General features: G+C 42.2%; 1 protein-coding gene across 4 annotated transcripts in view; it reads left to right on the top strand.

The window, feature by feature from the left end:
• Positions 1–549: 549 nt before the first annotated feature.
• The window catches only part of TDRD7 (tudor domain containing 7), a 38,651-nt gene continuing 21,795 nt past the window's right edge, over positions 550–17,405 (top strand). For 2 of the 4 annotated variants that reach the window (XM_081844855.1, XM_081844854.1), the window contains exons 1-6: positions 550–679; positions 4,783–4,995; positions 6,394–6,535; positions 7,097–7,304; positions 12,852–12,937; positions 14,703–14,920. In XM_081844855.1, coding sequence (XP_081700981.1) covers positions 4,789–4,995; positions 6,394–6,535; positions 7,097–7,304; positions 12,852–12,937; positions 14,703–14,920 — 861 coding nt within the window. In that variant the 5' untranslated portion in view covers positions 550–679; positions 4,783–4,788. Of the gene's footprint in view, positions 680–4,782; positions 4,996–6,393; positions 6,536–7,096; positions 7,305–10,289; positions 10,546–12,851; positions 12,938–13,954; positions 14,010–14,702; positions 14,921–17,405 lie in introns of those variants that run through there. The other 2 variants (XM_081844857.1, XM_081844856.1) reach the window with 2 other exon arrangements.

Genomic DNA, 17,405 nt, shown 5'->3' with positions numbered 1-17,405 from the left:
GCCCATCACCCATTCCCACCACCCTTCTGAGCAATACCCCTCCCCACCTTCTCACTATATAGAAAGGTCCGGTGACTTCTGTTTCAGTGTATCTGAAGAAGTGTGCATGCACACGAAAGCTCATACTGTACCTAGAACTAACTTAGTTGGTCTTTAAGGTGCTACTGGAAGGAATTTTTTGTTTTAAGCGGGGGGGGGGTTTGGAATGTTGACAGAGTCACGTCTTCGGAATCCTCCTCCTCATTGGCTTTTCAACCGCCTCGCGCCCCCGAATTCGATTGGCGGCCTTCACGTGTCGAGGGCGGGCGTGGCTTTGCCGGAGAGGGGCCTTGCGGGGCGGGCAAACCGGCGCTCGAGGGAGGCGGGCGCGCGCGGCCATTTTACCTGACCCGCCTCCTCCTTTCGGCACGTCCGGAAGGGGGGGGGGCGGTTCGCTCCCGGCCGGCCTGGTCTCGTTTCGTCATAAAAGCGGCTTGAGGGAGAGAGAGAGAGAGAGAGAGCGAGAGGGCGGGCGGGGTCGGCTCCGCAGTGGGCCGCGTAGCCCAGGAGGAGGAGCAGGAGGCGGCGGCGGCGCTGCGCGAGTCAGGAGGCCGTGTCGGGCCGGGAGAAGCGGACGGCGAGCTAGGAGGCTGCGGGGAGCGGGCCGGGCCGAGACCCCTCGGGGTCGCCGCGGGCCTGGGTGAGTGGTGCCTTTTTCCCTCTTCTCGTCCCAAAAATAATAAACCCTCAATAAATAATCAACAACATGCGCTGGGTTTGGTCTCGCTCCGCGCCTGTTTGCGCGCAGGCGTAACGTGGGAACCGAGGAACCCGCGTCAGCCTTTGCGCTGCTGGCCGCCTGTGCCCGTGCATGAATATAGCCCAGGTTCGCCGAGCTGTCATCACATATAAATTCAATAAATAATAATGCCAGGCCTTCCTGGCATTTACATCCTATGCCCTCCTTTAAAAATGTGTTCTTTTCCTGGGGGTGGGGGGTCCTATTGGGTTGTTGTTTTTATTTTTATTAAGTATTTCGTGGTTTTTATATCTTGATTTTATTCTATGAACCGCGCTGGGTATAGCGCGGTATATAAATTTAATAAATGTAATAACAACAATTAATAAATACCACCCAATGTCATCATCACTATCACTAGAGCTCCTGGTTGTCTTGCTGAACTGTTCACATTCTTAAACATTCATTTATTCAAAACGTTTCTATCCTGCTTCTAGGGCGGTATATAAATTCAGTAAATAATAATATGCTAATAATAATATTGGTCACTTCCGCCGCCCTGATGTCGCTTGGCTAGGAGGTGGGTCTATGGGCTGGCTCTCTCTTTCTCCATCTCCTTCACATACACACCTTTAACACACACACACCCCGTACTATCTCTGAATTTTTTTCCTGGCTTGTCATAGTCTTGATATCGGCTTCCCTGTGTTGCTGGTGCTTATAATCTAAACTCTGAATGTCAGCATCTAGTGCCATACGCCTGATAAATGGCATCAGTCTGAAATGAATTTATTGGGGCATACATGAAGGCCGGAGGTGGGGGGAGACCTGGAACAATGAAGAAATACCTGTCCCCGCCCCTGTATTTTCTGTTGTTTTTATTTCCTGATTTATTTAATAAAAAAATCGCACAGTACACTGTTTATTGTTGGAAACCTCAACAAATGATAATTATATTGTTTTATCTGTTTACGAACAGTTAAAACAATAAAACTAAAAGTTAGCATTTTTCAAAAGCAAGTTTGGGGGAGGGGCTGGAAAAAATGGGGGAAACTGATGGCGGTTTTTTCCTTTCAGTTTTTTTTCTCTCCCCCCCCCCCGCCCCACATTTTGTGTCCTCCAGTGAGTGCTGAAATCTCATTTGGTAAACTGCTTCAACACCAGTTGGTGTATCTCTCATTTCTTGGGTAGTTTTGCAAATCCATCAGGACTTCATATCAATAAAAACGACAAAAGAAGCTTTATCACTTTAAAGTCAAACTAATGTTTTATGGCATAAGCTTTCCTTGACTGAAGTGGTGTTTATGGAGGCAATATGCCATTTTAAAATGTTTGGACTTTAAGGTGCCACAAGATGTTTTGTTTTTGCTGCCATGGGCTAACATGACTTCTGGAAATTCATGTCAGTGTTGGAATTTACTTTATGGGTGCTCACTTTAAACTTCTAAAAAGACACAATATGGTGTTGAATACAGTTTAGTGTTGTATGAATGAGCTTTGGGCTCATGAGCAATGCTCTGGTTGGTGATGCAGAGAAAGCAAATGAAAGTTTTTGCTTAGCTTTAAGATGAACACAGTTACTTCTTATATCCAAACCCAGACAATGTGCTGTTAGTCAAACTATGGTTAGTGGGAAAGCTAACCTGTGCTGTTAGTCAAACTATGGTTAGTGGGAAAGCTAACTTGTTTCTCTAAACCATAGCCAAGAATAACCACAGTTCTCAGAACAGGTAGACTCACAATTAACTAGAAGTGAAAGTGAAAGTTTCTGATCATCTCTCAAGTCTGGGGGGGTGGGGGACACACACACAAGCCCTAAACAAGCACATAGCCCTAAACCATAATTTAGCATTGTGTGTGAACCAGATGCAGATATATAAAGTGATCCTAAGCAGTTAATTCTAACAAGCTTTCTAAAGCTGTTATCCATCAATTCTGTTCCTATTTGGATTGATAATAAATGGTTGTTATAAAGTATTATAAAATGTGTTCCGTGAGCTTCAAGTACGGTAATTATCTAGCAACAGCCTTGCAGGATAGGATAGTATTATCCCCATTTTGAAGATGCAGGGGTAAAGTTGGGACCAAAGTTTCCCTTAAGTACTGTGGGCAAACTTCATAAACTCATGTCATCGCAATTTTCCTGTAGTATGAAATCAGAACTTTTAAAGAACTTGGTACATAATGGGCATTTCCATGTTCTAGGTCTTGAGTGGCAAGGCTTTTCGGGTGGGCCAGCTAGACCAGCTGACGCGCATATGAATCACCTATGCCAGATGAATTGAAAGGATATAAGTGTTACATTCTTTCATATTTTACAACACTTTAAAAAACGACAACTGAGGAAGCTTCTCTTGGGAGATGTGTACTATATCTGTGCTCTTTTAAAACAAATGACAGCATTTGTTTTTGACAAAATAATCATGGGGGGGGGCAGCTGTTCACAAAGTGGGGACTGTCAACCTTTGTGTTCTCCTGTGCTTGCCATCCTCACTTGGAGATTACTTGACATAGTCAGTTGGCCCCTATAGACTCTACCTTGTGATGTTTGTAAAAGTATTTGATAGCCCTCTCAGGTTCTACCTATTTTGTCCAGTTGACTGCTTATATGTACAGTGGTAGGCAGAACAGAACGTGGGCAGCATAGAAACAAATCATGAGCCTCGTTTGGACAACACAACGAGCCAGATTCTGGCTTGTGTAATCCATGACAGGGGAGAAGCACTCCAAGAACTCTTGGACAGTATAAGCTAACATGCTGCTCATTCACATTAAACCATGGTTTATGGTGATACGCAAACTGGGCCAATAAAATTTGATTACCAAAATGATTTTACTGAATATGCTGTACCTTCTAACTGTATATTTTACTTGGTTGTCTTAAAGGAATTGTTTGGAATTAGTAGGAAGCCCCTCTAGCAGCAGCAAGAATAGTTACAGCCACTTAAACGATAGGCTACCCAACATACTAATATTAAAGGAACGAATTCATAAAGTGTAGTGTATAGCCTCAATGATAAAGTTAACAAAATGTACTCATTTGCAGGAAGTTAGATTAAAGCAGCATATCTTTGATACATTCAGTCAGGGCAAGTATTTTAGCTTGTCAGACAGAGCAATCCTACTTTTCCTCCCCTTTGTTCTGTTTCGGGAGTTCTCCTTCCCCTCAAGCCGATTTCAGAAGGCAGGATGCCCTGTTGCACAAGTGAAGTTTTTGCTGACAGGACTCATTAGTGGAATCCCAACCCCCAGGCTCCACATCCCTGGTTTAGGAGGTTAAGGGTGGTTCCACTCTGTTTGTTCATAAAATCAACATGATGATGTGTTAAGAATACAGGTGTCACACCTCAAGCAATAAGTCACCTATTTCCTGTGTCGCGTTCTAGGCTTGTATACCTAAACTGAGATACCTTTGCCAAAACTGTACTTCCGAAAATGGAACATATCAATAGATCTGTGAATTTGTCTCTTCTTGAGTTAGCATACATTTTGCAATTTTTTACTGCATTATATTTGCCTAGTCTGTCGGTTGAAATTCTAAGAAGCTACTGATGCTAATATGTAAATACAATAAGGAAGCCTCTTCTTACAGAGAGCTGACATTTTTATCATTCTTTTCGTTCGAGTAACTCCGGCTCATACATGAGTTATCCCGTTTTGTCCTCTCGAACAACCTTGTAAGTTATCCTAGTCTTAGAGAATTTCAGTGCCCAAGGAATGTCGCAGTGCAGGTGAGGATTTGAATTGAGGCATCTGTGGTTAAGTTGTCAGTGACCACTGCTGGTTGTGTTGCACTTTGATGCCAGTAACGGGCAAGGCATTTGCTCATCTGATGTGGAATGCTTGTTGGGTTAGCAACCAAACAGCTTTTTGGCTTTGCTGTAGCAAGTGGCTTCTTTCAGAATCATGGAATCACTGTGCTTTCTTCTTTTGTGTTGGTTATTGACTCTCAAACGCTGAACACGATGGTATTGGATTTTTGCTTCTTAATGGAAGAGGTTAAAAAAAAAGGAAAAATGCTGACTTGCATCTTAAATTCTAATGACATCGCTTTTCTGTTACAGGTGAAAATGCAGGAAGCGGATTTAGTTGCAAAAATGCTCCGAGCTGTTCTACAGTCCCATAAACATGGAGTACCCTTTTCCCGTTTGCAAGCAGAGTATAAATCATTAACTGGAGACTTGATTCCCTTTAAGCAACTGGGACATTCTAATTTAGAAGGATATATAAAAAGCATCCCTGGAGTTGTTAGGGTTGAAATTAGTAAAGCTGGTGAGGTAAGAAATGCATACAGTACTTCATAATTGTGTGTGTATATGTGTATTGTGGCTGTAAAATATCATAGAATCGTAGAGATGAAAGAGACCCCGAGGGTCATCTAGTCCAACCCCCTGCAGTGCAGGAATCTTGACCACAGCCATCCCTGGGTGGGCTCGAACCACCAACCTTCTGCTTAATAGTCACACTGTCCATTGTGCTACCAGACAAAAGATTAATGTTGCTATAGGGCCTTTTGCTTCTTTACATTGATTTTGCTGCAGATCAAATAATGCTTCACCCGGAGCAAATTTAATTTGGTTATGTTCATTATAGTGCACAGTTGAATGTAATTTCTTTAACTGAAACACCCCCTCCGGATGATGGGAGTTGAAATTAATGAGATCTGTGTGTTACACTCATGACAGCACCTCCTCTACAATCAAAATATACAAGTTCAACATTTGAAGGGAAGGGCACATCCTTCTTAAACAGACTAGGTATCATGTTACATATTTGGGAGCCAAAGACAGAAAACAGTGTCCAAATAGCCATCGTCTTAGCACAAATTTTAATTAGCGAATAGGGTAAATCAAAATCTGCATTAGAATGAATTGCAAAGCTTTGCAGGGCTTTAGCTTTCAGGTGGCATGGCAAAGTCTTATACAGTACTTTATAGTGTGTAGCTGACCTGCATTGGGTACACTATTCTTGCACCTTCCCAAATTAATGCTGTAGCAGTGAGGTGGGGAACCTGCGGTCCTCTAATGCTAATGAACTCTCAACTCCTATCAACCCTGTCCATTGGCCATGCTGGCTGGAGGGATGGGAGTTGGAGTCTCAACAACATTTGGAGGACCACAGGTTCCCCACACCTGCTTTAGCACATTCTAAGCTTCATGCAGAGAGTCTGAGCTGGCTATCAATGAGCAAGTATCTCCCATAAAAGTCATTAGTAAATCTGGGTGGCGCTGTGGTTTAAACCGCAGAGCCTAGGGCTTGCTGATCAGAAGGTTGGCAGTTCGAATCCCCGCGACAGGGTGAGCTCCCGTTGCTCGGTCCCTGCTCCTGCCAACCTAGCAGTTCAAAAGCACATCAAAGTTCAAGTAGATAAATAGGTAACGCTCCAGTGGGAAGGTAAACGGCATTTCCGTGCACTGCTCTGGTTCGCCAGAAGCGGCTTAGTCATGCTGGCCACATGACCCGGAAGCTGTACGCTGGCTCCTTCGGCCAATAAAGCGAGATGAGCGCCGCAACCTCAGAGTCGTCCATGACTGGACCTATCGGTCAGGGGTCCCTTTACCTTTACCTAAGTTTCATCCAGCGAGTCTGAAGTGGCTTTCAATGAGTAAGTATCTCCCATAAAAGTCATTGGTAAATCTGGCTCTCCATTTTTGGTTTCCTCTTTCTTTGATCAGGTGACCTGTCGTGCGGTCATTTGCCAGGAGACTGCACAGATTGCTCAGCTTGTTGCCTGCCAGAGAACTTCCCAAAAGAAGACGGGTCGTCAAGTGAACTGCAGCATGAGGCTGAAAAGAACAGCTCCATTTGCCTCGGTCGGTAAGTTTGTCAGCTGCAAAACACCACATGGGTATATGCTGAATTAATCAACTTCAAACTCATCACTCGCAGAGCTTCTCTATTGTTGTGATTCTGCTGACTGAAATAAACTACTTACACTCTTGAACAGTCATGTTACAGGGCAGTCTGGCTGACTATTTATTGTGTGTCTTGAAACAGCACATAAGGAAACTAATGCTGGAAAGAAAAGTGGGGACATAATTTTTTATTGCAGAAAGACAATAGTCTGTGTGCTTTTTAACTGTTCTCAACAAGTTTAATTGGCCCTAACAACTCTGTAAGTTAGCTGTTATTAACAACCCCCTGTTTTTGAGTGGTGGGGCCTGAAATACTACTCCCCCCACCCCCACCCTGAAAAAAGACTATATTGCATGAGCAAACATTAATATGCTGCTTTATACATAGTCACCCTTAGTTGTCTGGCTTAGTTATCTTTTGCATCTTTCTGGTAAACTTAAGAATTTATGTTGAAGTACCCCAAACCATGGGTAGTCTGAAAATGAGAGCTGACATTTTGTGTCTTGCATCCTTGTATTGCAGGCAAGCCAAAGGGTACTCTGCGGAAGCCAGGATTCATGCATTTCACAGAGGAAAGCAGGAGACCTGCACTCCCAGTGCTGAGAAGCAAAGGAAGCTGTGCTCTTGTTAGGCAAAACATGAGCTCTGCATCATATCCTCTTCCTCTAGAATTTGGGACCCCTCTGCAGAAAGAAGTCTTAAATCAAGGACACATGACTGTGACAAGCAGGTAAGAGTTCCTCTTGTTGGAAAACTTACTGAGTATAAACCAGCTGATTACTTGACACCACTCTAGAATCTCATATGTTCAGGGAGGAAATGGCCTTCTGATTGTATAGAAAACTGTCCTAAACAAAGCGTCAACATACACTGACAATACTATAGCACTATTTGAGAGAGGCAAGCACTCTTTTTGCCATCTTTTTTCATTTCAACCCTGGGGTTGCTGCTCTTTATTTAAATGGCCCATTTCTTTTAATCATTTTTTTATTAAAAAGTTTTCAACATAAAATTCAATGAAAGTCAAACTGGCCCATTTCTTGTGCTTTTATCTGCCTTATGTAACTGCCTACAAGGGTAGGAAATGGAAGGAGGAAAGTGTGTCCAACAATTTTGTAAATTGGTGTAAATCTTGAGAGATTTTGGCAGGGTGAAGGGGATGCATGCAGAATTGTGTCTGAGCATAGTAGCCTGTTTAAATTGGTTATGACTTATTACATCACTGCAAAAATCCTAGATACGATATTGTTAGTATTATCAATTATTTATATACCACATTTTATACAAATTTAGACTCAGAGTGGTTAGTCATGTTAGCAAGGTTAGATCATGTGTATCTGTGTGTGTGTGTGTGTGCGCGCACACACACACTTAGTCTTAACAAACATCCATAGGACCTTTGCACGCTGACTCACCTTTCTCACTTGCCTCAAATTCTTCTATGTTCTTCACCAGAGGGAAGAAACTAATGAATGTTTAAAGCTACACCAATAACAAACCTTTAGTTTTTCATGCCTTCTCTCTCCTGTTCTGCAGCACCTTTTGCACATACATCCCGATGATATGTTACTGTAACTTTGAGATGAATGAAAGGTTAAGACCAAGCCTGTCAGTTTGCTCATTCAGTTAGAGAAGGTTAGGTTCACTCTATGGATGTTGTACATATTTGAGTGTCTGCTTGTTGCCGATCAGAAGGTTGGTGGTTTGAATCTCCGCGACGGGGTGAGCTCCCATTGTTTTGTCCCAGCTCCTACCCACATAGCAATTCGAAAGCATGTCAAAGAGCAAGTAGATAAATAGGTAGTGCTCTGGTGGGAAGATAAACGGCGTTTCCATGCGCTGCTCCGGTTCGCCAGAAGCAGCTTAGTCATGCTGGCCACATGACCCGGAAGCTGTCTGCGGACAAACGCCGGCTCCCTTGGCCTATAGAGCGCGATGAGCGCCGCAACCCCAGAGTCGTCTGCGACTGGACCTAAAGGTTAGGGGTACCTTTACCTTTACATTGAATATGGAATTCTTGATGAAGACAACACATACTACCAGGAGTGAAATACATGATTGTGGGGAGCTACTGTGAAGTATTTGTGGGGCTCACAAGTTCCACAAGTTTATTTTTTGTTTTTCAAATTGAGTATCTTAGGGTGCAGCACTTTCAACTAATATCAAGCAATGGAGACATTTGCAACAATTTCAAGTTATACACAATATATTATAAGTTTGTACAGTAGTTTTGATATGCATTATTTACTTAAAACAGTTTCCCCAAAATTTCAGTTTTTCTCAGGCTGGGGGTTGAGGTAAATTTTGATGGGTTTCAGCTTTCCATTTTGAAGCCTAAGACAGACGTTGAAGCTATTCTTGACAAATCTCCTTGTCTGGAAAAGCCTTACTTGTTAAGGTAATACTGATTGTAGTGTTCCACTTTTGCTCTATTACAGCACTAATTGGGGGGGACGACTAGTTCTAGCATCTAAAATACGTAGTACAGTGGACGCTCGGGTTGCGAACGTGATCTGTGCAGGAGGCACGTTCTCAACCCACAGCGCCGCGTCTGCCCACACATGGGTTGTGATCCAATGCTTCTGCACATGCGCAAAGTGCGATTTAGCACTTCTGCGCAAGCGCTGAAACCCGGAAGTAACCTGTTCCGGTACTTCTGGGTTTCGGCGCGTCCATAACCCGAAAACGCACAATCTGAAGCGTCTGTAACCCGAGGTATGACTGTACTCGTTTACTGAATTTAATGTATGCATTTGCATACATTATATATATGCAACTTTTACACTTCATGGCTAGGAAGACTGGGATTTTTCATGTGTCTTTCCTAAATTATTTGCTAAAACTATTGAATTCATATTCACTGCAGAAAAATTCTACACTTGGGCCAGTGCTATTTCTCTACTGCTTTTTTTAGCAGGATATTTATGTCTAGATCTACAGTATACATGAGTGAAATGGCCTGTAAAAATCATTGAGGAATTTGGGCATAGACCGATTTAAAATATTGTCAGTAGCCTGTATTGTGTTGTCAGCTGAAACAGTACTGCCCCATTACTGCATCCTTAACAAGAAAGCGGATGGTTTTGATGCTGAAATTCTGCTGATTCAGTGTTGTACTTCAGCGCCCCCACCCCAGCATCCCTAATTATTCCTTTGACTGACTAAAATCCAACTTGGCAAGCTCAGCTGCTGTACCATCACTTCTCTTCATGCATTGTTTGTTGCTGTCATGGGTCATCAAATCATGAGTCAGATAATGTTCTTGCTTGGTCCATCATTTAGTTTATCTAAATTTCGGAATGGTTTGATTGCCTTCATAATCCTCCCATTGTTTGTAATGCACGGCCAGGAAAAGTAGCTCATGAAAACTGCTTGTTAGATTTCACTTCACTTTTCAGGCAATTATTGCATCCCAAAACCTCTCTCGTCAATTTAGAGAGAGAGACGTTTTGCCACCAGACTTAACAATAATAATATGGAGAGGAGGGGAGGGAGGTCAGTTCTTCAAGGTCAGAACAGAGTAGTGACCTATATAAGGGCATGCATACCCAGATGGGGCCAGGCTGATCTTCCCTCGCTGCTAGAGTTTGTGGTTGAATAGTGGTTGGTGACTGTCTTTGGCTGACGGATGGGGCCAGAATGTCCCATCACTCCCCACCCACTAAGCTGCTTCATTCAAAGAACAATTGACAGTTGGAGCCGAGTATTCTTAGTGGAGAGGGAAGGTGGGAGGCAGGGAGTGCATTCCGGCTGCTCCTAGTCTGGCCCATAGATGGGACCACACTGGTCTCCCCCCTTGCCGCAATGTTCTTCTGGCAGGCAAGAAGAAATAGACCATCTCAGTGGGTCTATGTTCCCCTGGTCACTCCCAGACTCCCCCAACTTACCTTTCCTTTGCCTCTGCAGTCCCAGGCTAACCATGGCCCATTGGCCTGGGGGAGTGTGTTTAATGGCCCGAGACTTTTGAATAGGTAACACGTCTTCATTGAGATGAAAAGTTTATTCATTCAGTGAGTCTAGAGTCATGAATATAGATATGAGAAGGAATAATAGGATGGAGCAGATGTGGGTGGAACTTCGTTAGGTATGCACTATTATGGCACGAAACATGGAGTGCTTGCTTGCCCTTGATTCCCCAGTTAATTCCTCCATGATCAGGCTTTATTGTTGCATACTCCACCAGAACGAGTGGTAGTGACCATGTGGGGTATACCGTATTTTTCCGTGTATAAGACTAGAGGTTGTTTTTGTGGGTTTTTTTACCAAAAAATTAGGTTTAAATTTGGGACTCGTCTTATACATGGGTAGTGCTGAGGGGTGTTTTCTTAATCTGGAGTCCCCCAAAATAGGGGGCGTCTTATGCATGGTAGCGTCTTATACACAGAAAAATACTGTATGTTTGAATGTTCTCCCGCAAAATGTCCTAGCAAGCAGATTTAAAACAAGAAGGAAAGGGGCCAGTTGAAATCATTGTTATACAGCAAGTTTCCCGTGGATATGGCCTGTGTATTTATTAAACAATGTTGCAAATTTGACCACTAAGCCAAGCCAATAGAATCAATTTATACTCGTTTCATTCTTTTTATTCTTCTTTCAATCTTTTACCCAGGCCTTACACCTACTTGTCACATTATATACTGTATTTTTTGCTCTATAAGACTCACTTTTTCCCTCCTAAAAAGTAAGGGGAAATGTGTGTGCGTCTTATGGAGCGAATGCAGGCTGCGCAGCTATCCCAGAAGCCAGAACAGCAAGAGGGATCACTGCTTTCGCTGCGCAGCAATCCCTCTTGTTCTGGCTTCTGAGATTCAGAATATTTTTTTTTTCTTGTTTTCCTCCTCCAAAAACTAGGTGCGCCTTATGGTCCGGTGCGTCTTATAGAGCGAAAAATATGGTATATGTTTTCAGTATGTATTCTTTTTTACTCATGGGAAGTTCTTGTTTAAAATGTCCCCTTTAGGTCATTTTTTTCCTTCAAGACAGGCATGTTGTGAGATTCACTGGACAAAAAAAAAAAAATACAAAGAAAATACATTTTAACTCGACATATCTAGTAGAAGCCAACCATTCAGCTTTGAGATTAAAATGTAGCACAACCATATTTATATTCAGGTTATGTAATGCTAACCAAGTTATTCCTGAATTTGTCCCATGATACTGTTTTGGGTGAGCTGGACCCACTTTGCGTGCTCCTTGTATGAGGAAGTTCAAGCCTGGGTGCCACAAATGAAGTATTGGCAGCACTAGGCTTCCAAAAAGAAAAGGAGTCCCTATTGCTCCCTAAGAAAAATGCAAAAATAGAGTTGGATTTTTATTAGCCCTAGCCAAAATAGTCAGTAGATTCCCTAGAAAAACTCCGTTTTTAAGCAAAGCAATGAAATGCTGACTTGCTGGTTAAGTTGCAGTGAGCAATCCTAAAATGGCATGTAAAAGGAGATATCATTTAGTAGATCGCAATCTAATTAAGTCTGCTATGTAGGTCTCAGATTGCATGTGGAGCTGCTGTGACAATCACGGCTGAACTCCCCTTTTTGAAAACATGCAATCTAGCACTCACCCAGAGAAGGCTGGAGGCTTGACTTGTGGAGAAGTGAAAAGCCTTTCTTTTTACCTTTTAGTTGGCCCTATTAAAGCTATCCCCAGCTGTGGAATTCACCTAAATTGAGCCATCTAGTAGTGAGATATGTTTTGTTTGTGAAGGTAACAAATGCCTCTCAAATACAACCTTTCCTGTAGTGGATTTGCTGTGTTAGTAGCAGATTATAAACTGTAAAGCAATTTCAGAAAGATGGAATCTCTAGGGACAGTGTCCAGCACTTATGCTGATTTCAGTAGACTTACTCAGTTTATGCTTGTGGATCTTAACCATTGTATCTGCTATGGGTCTGTTGGAAGGAAATATTGTAGCTCAAAAGGACAACTTGACAAAAGCCAGGTATAGAAGTGACTTTTCAACAACTTTGTATGCAAACAGACCTGTTCCAATGTGCCTATTTTTCAATCTACAAAATGTGCTGCCAAATTTTGTTGATTTTGCTAGAGAAAGGAGTCGATTTGCAGTTCTGGCTTGCAGAATATATGTGAGTTTGCCACCCATAACAGCTTCACGTAGAGTAAAATGGTTCTCTTTTATTTAATGGGATGATTGTCCATAAGCTTATCTGTGCAACTACAAGGACATGGCAGTAAGCAGATGCTTTTACTAATATTGAACATATTAGCTTGTACTTTTGAAAAGTGCAAATCAAATCATAGTAGTTTGCTTTGGGATTTTTAGGCTTGATAGAAGAGCAACACTTCCACCACGATTTCAGAAGGAGCTTCAAGTTCACCCGTCAAAAAACGTACCTGTGGACTTCAATGGTATGTTACCAGAGGGCCACAAAACCATGACTGCTAAGCCAAGCCACACTTCATGGGTGGGCGGGTGGTTTTATGTATTTAAACAGAACTCATGGTAAAATCTAATTTTGGTGTTCATGCAAGCAGTTCCATTAGACATAATTCTGCTCTTAATACCTAGTAAGAAAATACATAACTTGGCAAGGTAATGTAGAAATAATAGACGTGGATTATCAACCAAGTAAATATTTCCTAAAAATCCAAGTGTCAGTATATACCGTATTTTTTGCTCTATAAGACTCACTTTTTCCCTCCTAAAAAGTAAGGGGAAATGTGTGTGCGTCTCATGGAGCGAATGCAGGCTGTCTCATGGAGCGAATGCAGGCTACCCCAGAAGCCAGAACAGCAAGAGGGATTGCTGCTTTCACTGCGCAGCGATCCCTCTTGCTGTTCTGGCTTCTGAGATTCAGAATATTTTTCTTCTTGTTTTCCTCCTCCAAAAACTAGGTGCATCTTGTGGTCTGGTGCATCTTACAGAGCGAAAAATACGGTACTTCTTAGACTTCTCCTGTGCTCAGTTAGGAGTAAGCTCATTTAAACTTGTGGTTTACTTCTGAGTAAACATGAATAGGACGATGCTGTAAAGGACATTGTTAAACAAATGCTTAAAAGACTGTCCGTTCAGTTGGAACACAACCTTTGCGCTGGTAATTAAAAGCCAAAGTATTAGTTTCCTAATACCAAAGTATTAGTTTCCTAATTCACCTTTTTAAGTGGCTGGGTGGTTTCCTTGTCGTTTAGTCTAGCTATACTTGAAATATCTCAGAGCTCAGTATAAACTGGGATAAAGTTCATCAAATAAAGAAATGAAGCTCAAACATATTTCCTACAAACTTGATATTTAGCCTGGTTAGCTTTAGCCTGGTTAGTTTCCCTATTGTGTCATCATCTTTAGAGCGTTCACTCCAGGGAGAGACAAAGGAAGGAACCTTTGACAGAGCAGGAAAGAACAGTTGCCATGGTGATGGTTGCCAGTATATTTTTTATGTTAATAGGATGCCCAGCACGGAGGACTCTTCCATAGCCATCTTCAGTGTAGTGTCTCAAACATACTGTTGTTTATATGAATATGTTAACAGATTGAAAAATTAAGCCAGTGTTCTAGACTATTTAACATTTGTATATTTTATATTTGTATATTTATAACATTTGTAGCTTTTATATTTAATGTTTAATATTGTAAAAGGAAAGTTTTAAAAAGCTAGCTACTGGCTTGGAGGATTCTGGTAAGATTGTCATTGCCACCAACCAAAAGGGATTCAGCTAGTTCCTACGGTGGCGCTGTGGGTTAAACCATAGAGCCTAGGACTTGCCGATCAGAAGGTCGGCAGTTCGAATCCCCGCGACAGGGTGAGCTCCTGTTGCTTGGTCCCTGCTGCTGCCAGCCTAGCAGTTTGAAAGCGCGTCAAAGTGCAAGTAGATAAATAGGTACCGCTCCGGCGGGAAGGTAAACGGCGTTTCCGTGCGCTGCTCTGGTTTGCCAGAAGTGGCTTAGTCATGCTGGCCACATGACCCGGAAGCTGTCTGCAGACAAACGCCGGCTCCCTCGGCCAATAAAGCGAGATGAGCGCGCAACCCCAGAGTCAGTCACGACTGGACCTAATGGTCAGGGGTCCCTTTACCTTTTTACAAATGTGCTGCTGCTGGACTAGAACAATGACTTTACCTTGTATCCTTTTAAAAGAAGAAATGCTGTCTTCCAAAAGTTTGTGTTCTTGCTTTTCAGAAAATGCAAAAGAAATGAGACAACTCGTGCCACTTCAGCCTCCTTATCCTTCAAATACTGATATATATGAGATTCAGAGAAGAGTTAAAGAGATTCTAAATCAATGCAGCAATGGAATATGTTTATCAAAGCTACCGTATGTGTACAGAGAGACTTATCGGGAGGACTTAAATACAGCCTTGCTCCCTCAATTTGAGAACTGGCCTCACATTTGTGTGGTAGGTGTCAGCTTTTACCAGAGTGGATAAGAACTGGTTTAGACAAATCCCATTTCTTGGTTTGAATAATATTTTTTTTAAAAAAAATCAGGTATACACAATATCTCATTAAAAATGGGTTTAACTGCAAATTTTAATTTAATACAAAAAAGGCCTACACAATCCCAGCTAAAATATGACTCTCAACACTGAATTAAATGTTGCTTTTCTATGTGAAACCAAGAATGGTGGCCAACTGCTGAGGTTAAGCAATATAAATGATGCTAAGGCTGCAATCCTCTATTATCTAGCTGGCCACAAAGGATCTGTGGAAGTTTCCTAGTTAAACAGATACAAGCTCAAATACTTAAGTTTGTGTTAAATCCTAATACAGCCCAGGAAGGCATATAATTCATTTTGGATGTCTTTTTGACCCCAGTCAAGAATGCAACTTGGAAATACAGTGGTGCCTCGCAAGACGAAAAGAATCCGTTCCGCGAGTCTCTTCGCCTAGCGGTTTTTTCATCTTGCGAAGCAAGCCCATTGACGGATTAGCGCTATTAGCGGCTTTTAGCGGCTTATCGGATAAGTGGCTTAGCGGCTTAGAAAAGGGGGGGGGAAGGAAAAAAACCCGCAGGAACTAGCAAGACATTTTTGTCTTGCGAAGCAAGCCCATAGGAAATTCGTTTTGCGAAGCACCTCCAAAACGGAAAACTCTTTCGTCTAGCAAGTTTTCCGTCTTGCGAGGCATTCGTCTTGCGGGGCACCACTGTATCCCATTTTCCTTTTTGGCTAATAAGTACTATCCTTGCTTCTGGAAAGTTCTAGACACTCACTTTCCCCCCAGTTGTAGACATGTTTACTCAGAAGTCAATCTCACTTTATTCACTGGGATTACTTCAAAATGAGTGTGCATAGGATTGCAGCTTTACACTTCAAGATTATTTCATGTGCAAAGAGAAGTAAAATATGTATGCAGGTGTAACTTTGCCACGTGAAGGCTTTGTGGGTTGTATAGCCAAAGGGCTTCAGTTGTCTTCCTAGGTTGTATAAAGGCTGTATTCTGGCCCTGTTCAGGCATTCATTTCACACAATCAGCTGTTGTGTGGAGGGGGAGAGCAGGGCTGCATCCACTGGTTCTGTTGGCCCTACTGACCATACGTCAGCTGTATACAGTGGTGCCTCGCAAGACGAAATTAATTCGTTCCGCGAGTTTTTTCGTCTTGCGATTTTTTCATCTTGCGAAGCACGGACTTTGGAAAAGCTTCAAAAAGCACGAAAGTCTTCAAAAACCTCAAAAAAGGCTATGAGTTGCTCCTCGAAGTGAATGCACGGTTTTAATAAAAAGGAAGCAAACTCGCAAGACAAAGGAAACAAATTTGCAAGACGTTTTCGTCTTGCGAAGCAAGCCCAAAGGGAAATCCGTCTTGCGAAGCAACTCAAAAAAACGAAAAACCCTTTCGTTTTGCGAGTTTTTCGTCTTCCGAGGCATTCGTCTTGTGAGGTACCACTGTATATGCAGACTTGTGTTATTTTTAGAATATGTAAATATGGTTTTCTTGTGTTCAGAAATGTTTTTGTTTTTAAAACCTGCGTTTCGTTCTGTGTTCATCTCGTGTTTACCACTTTGACGGCTTTATGCTGTTAATAAAATGGTTAAATCAGCTAAATTTGGCAGTGAACGGTTGCAGAGGGGTGGCTGCTTCTTATGCGTAGGAGGCTTCCCCTTGTAGTGTTGTCATCATGATTGTGAAGGGTTGTACTCCACAAGGAAAAACAATGCAGATAAAGCGGACGCCCATGTGGACCTGGGGGGGTGGGGTGGGGGGAAGAAGTTGTGCTCCTTCTCTCCTGCTCTGTGCAGTTATTTGTGTGACTTGAATGCCTGAAGTCAGTTTCAGATGCATGCTAAGTTAATGGCTATAGCCACTCAGTATGGACAGTTGTTTTTTAAACAGTACATTTGGAAAGGATACAGTAATTGAACAAATCATGTTTACATTTTTTTATTTGTTTTTTAAAAATGCACCCGTACTTGCTTTTCCAGCATATCTAATGCTACTCCTGGGAATAATCTAAAAATAGCACTAGCCTATAATCTGCAGCAGGGGTAGACATTGCGGTGCCTACAGTTATTGTAGACATCACCCCTCTCATCAACCCTGGTTGTCTCTGGCCATTGGCAATCCTGACTGTGGCTGATAGGCCTTGTAGTCCAAAAGCTATAAAATCATCCATGTTGACTACCTTTCATCTATTGTAAGCCAGTTTCAGACTGTTCATTTTGAGTGCTTTTCCATTTTGCATGCAATAAAGGTAGATTTCACCCTCATTTAAAAATGCTAATCAGAATGCATATATGAGCACACATATGGTTTTCTGCTCTTACATTTGCCATTATACTCTTAAATAGATATAATAAATGTTGTTTATAAGTAATGTATCAGCATGTTGACATACCAGCCAGTTTGGGTGGAATGCAGATAAGCTATATTCTTTTTGCTTT

This window comes from Podarcis erhardii, assembly GCF_964252035.2.
Source record: "Podarcis erhardii genome assembly, chromosome: 17".
Classification (NCBI taxonomy): Eukaryota; Metazoa; Chordata; class Lepidosauria; order Squamata; family Lacertidae; genus Podarcis; species Podarcis erhardii.
The sequence above is the reverse complement of the archived record's forward strand: the minus strand, read 5'-3'. Positions and strand labels throughout refer to the sequence as shown.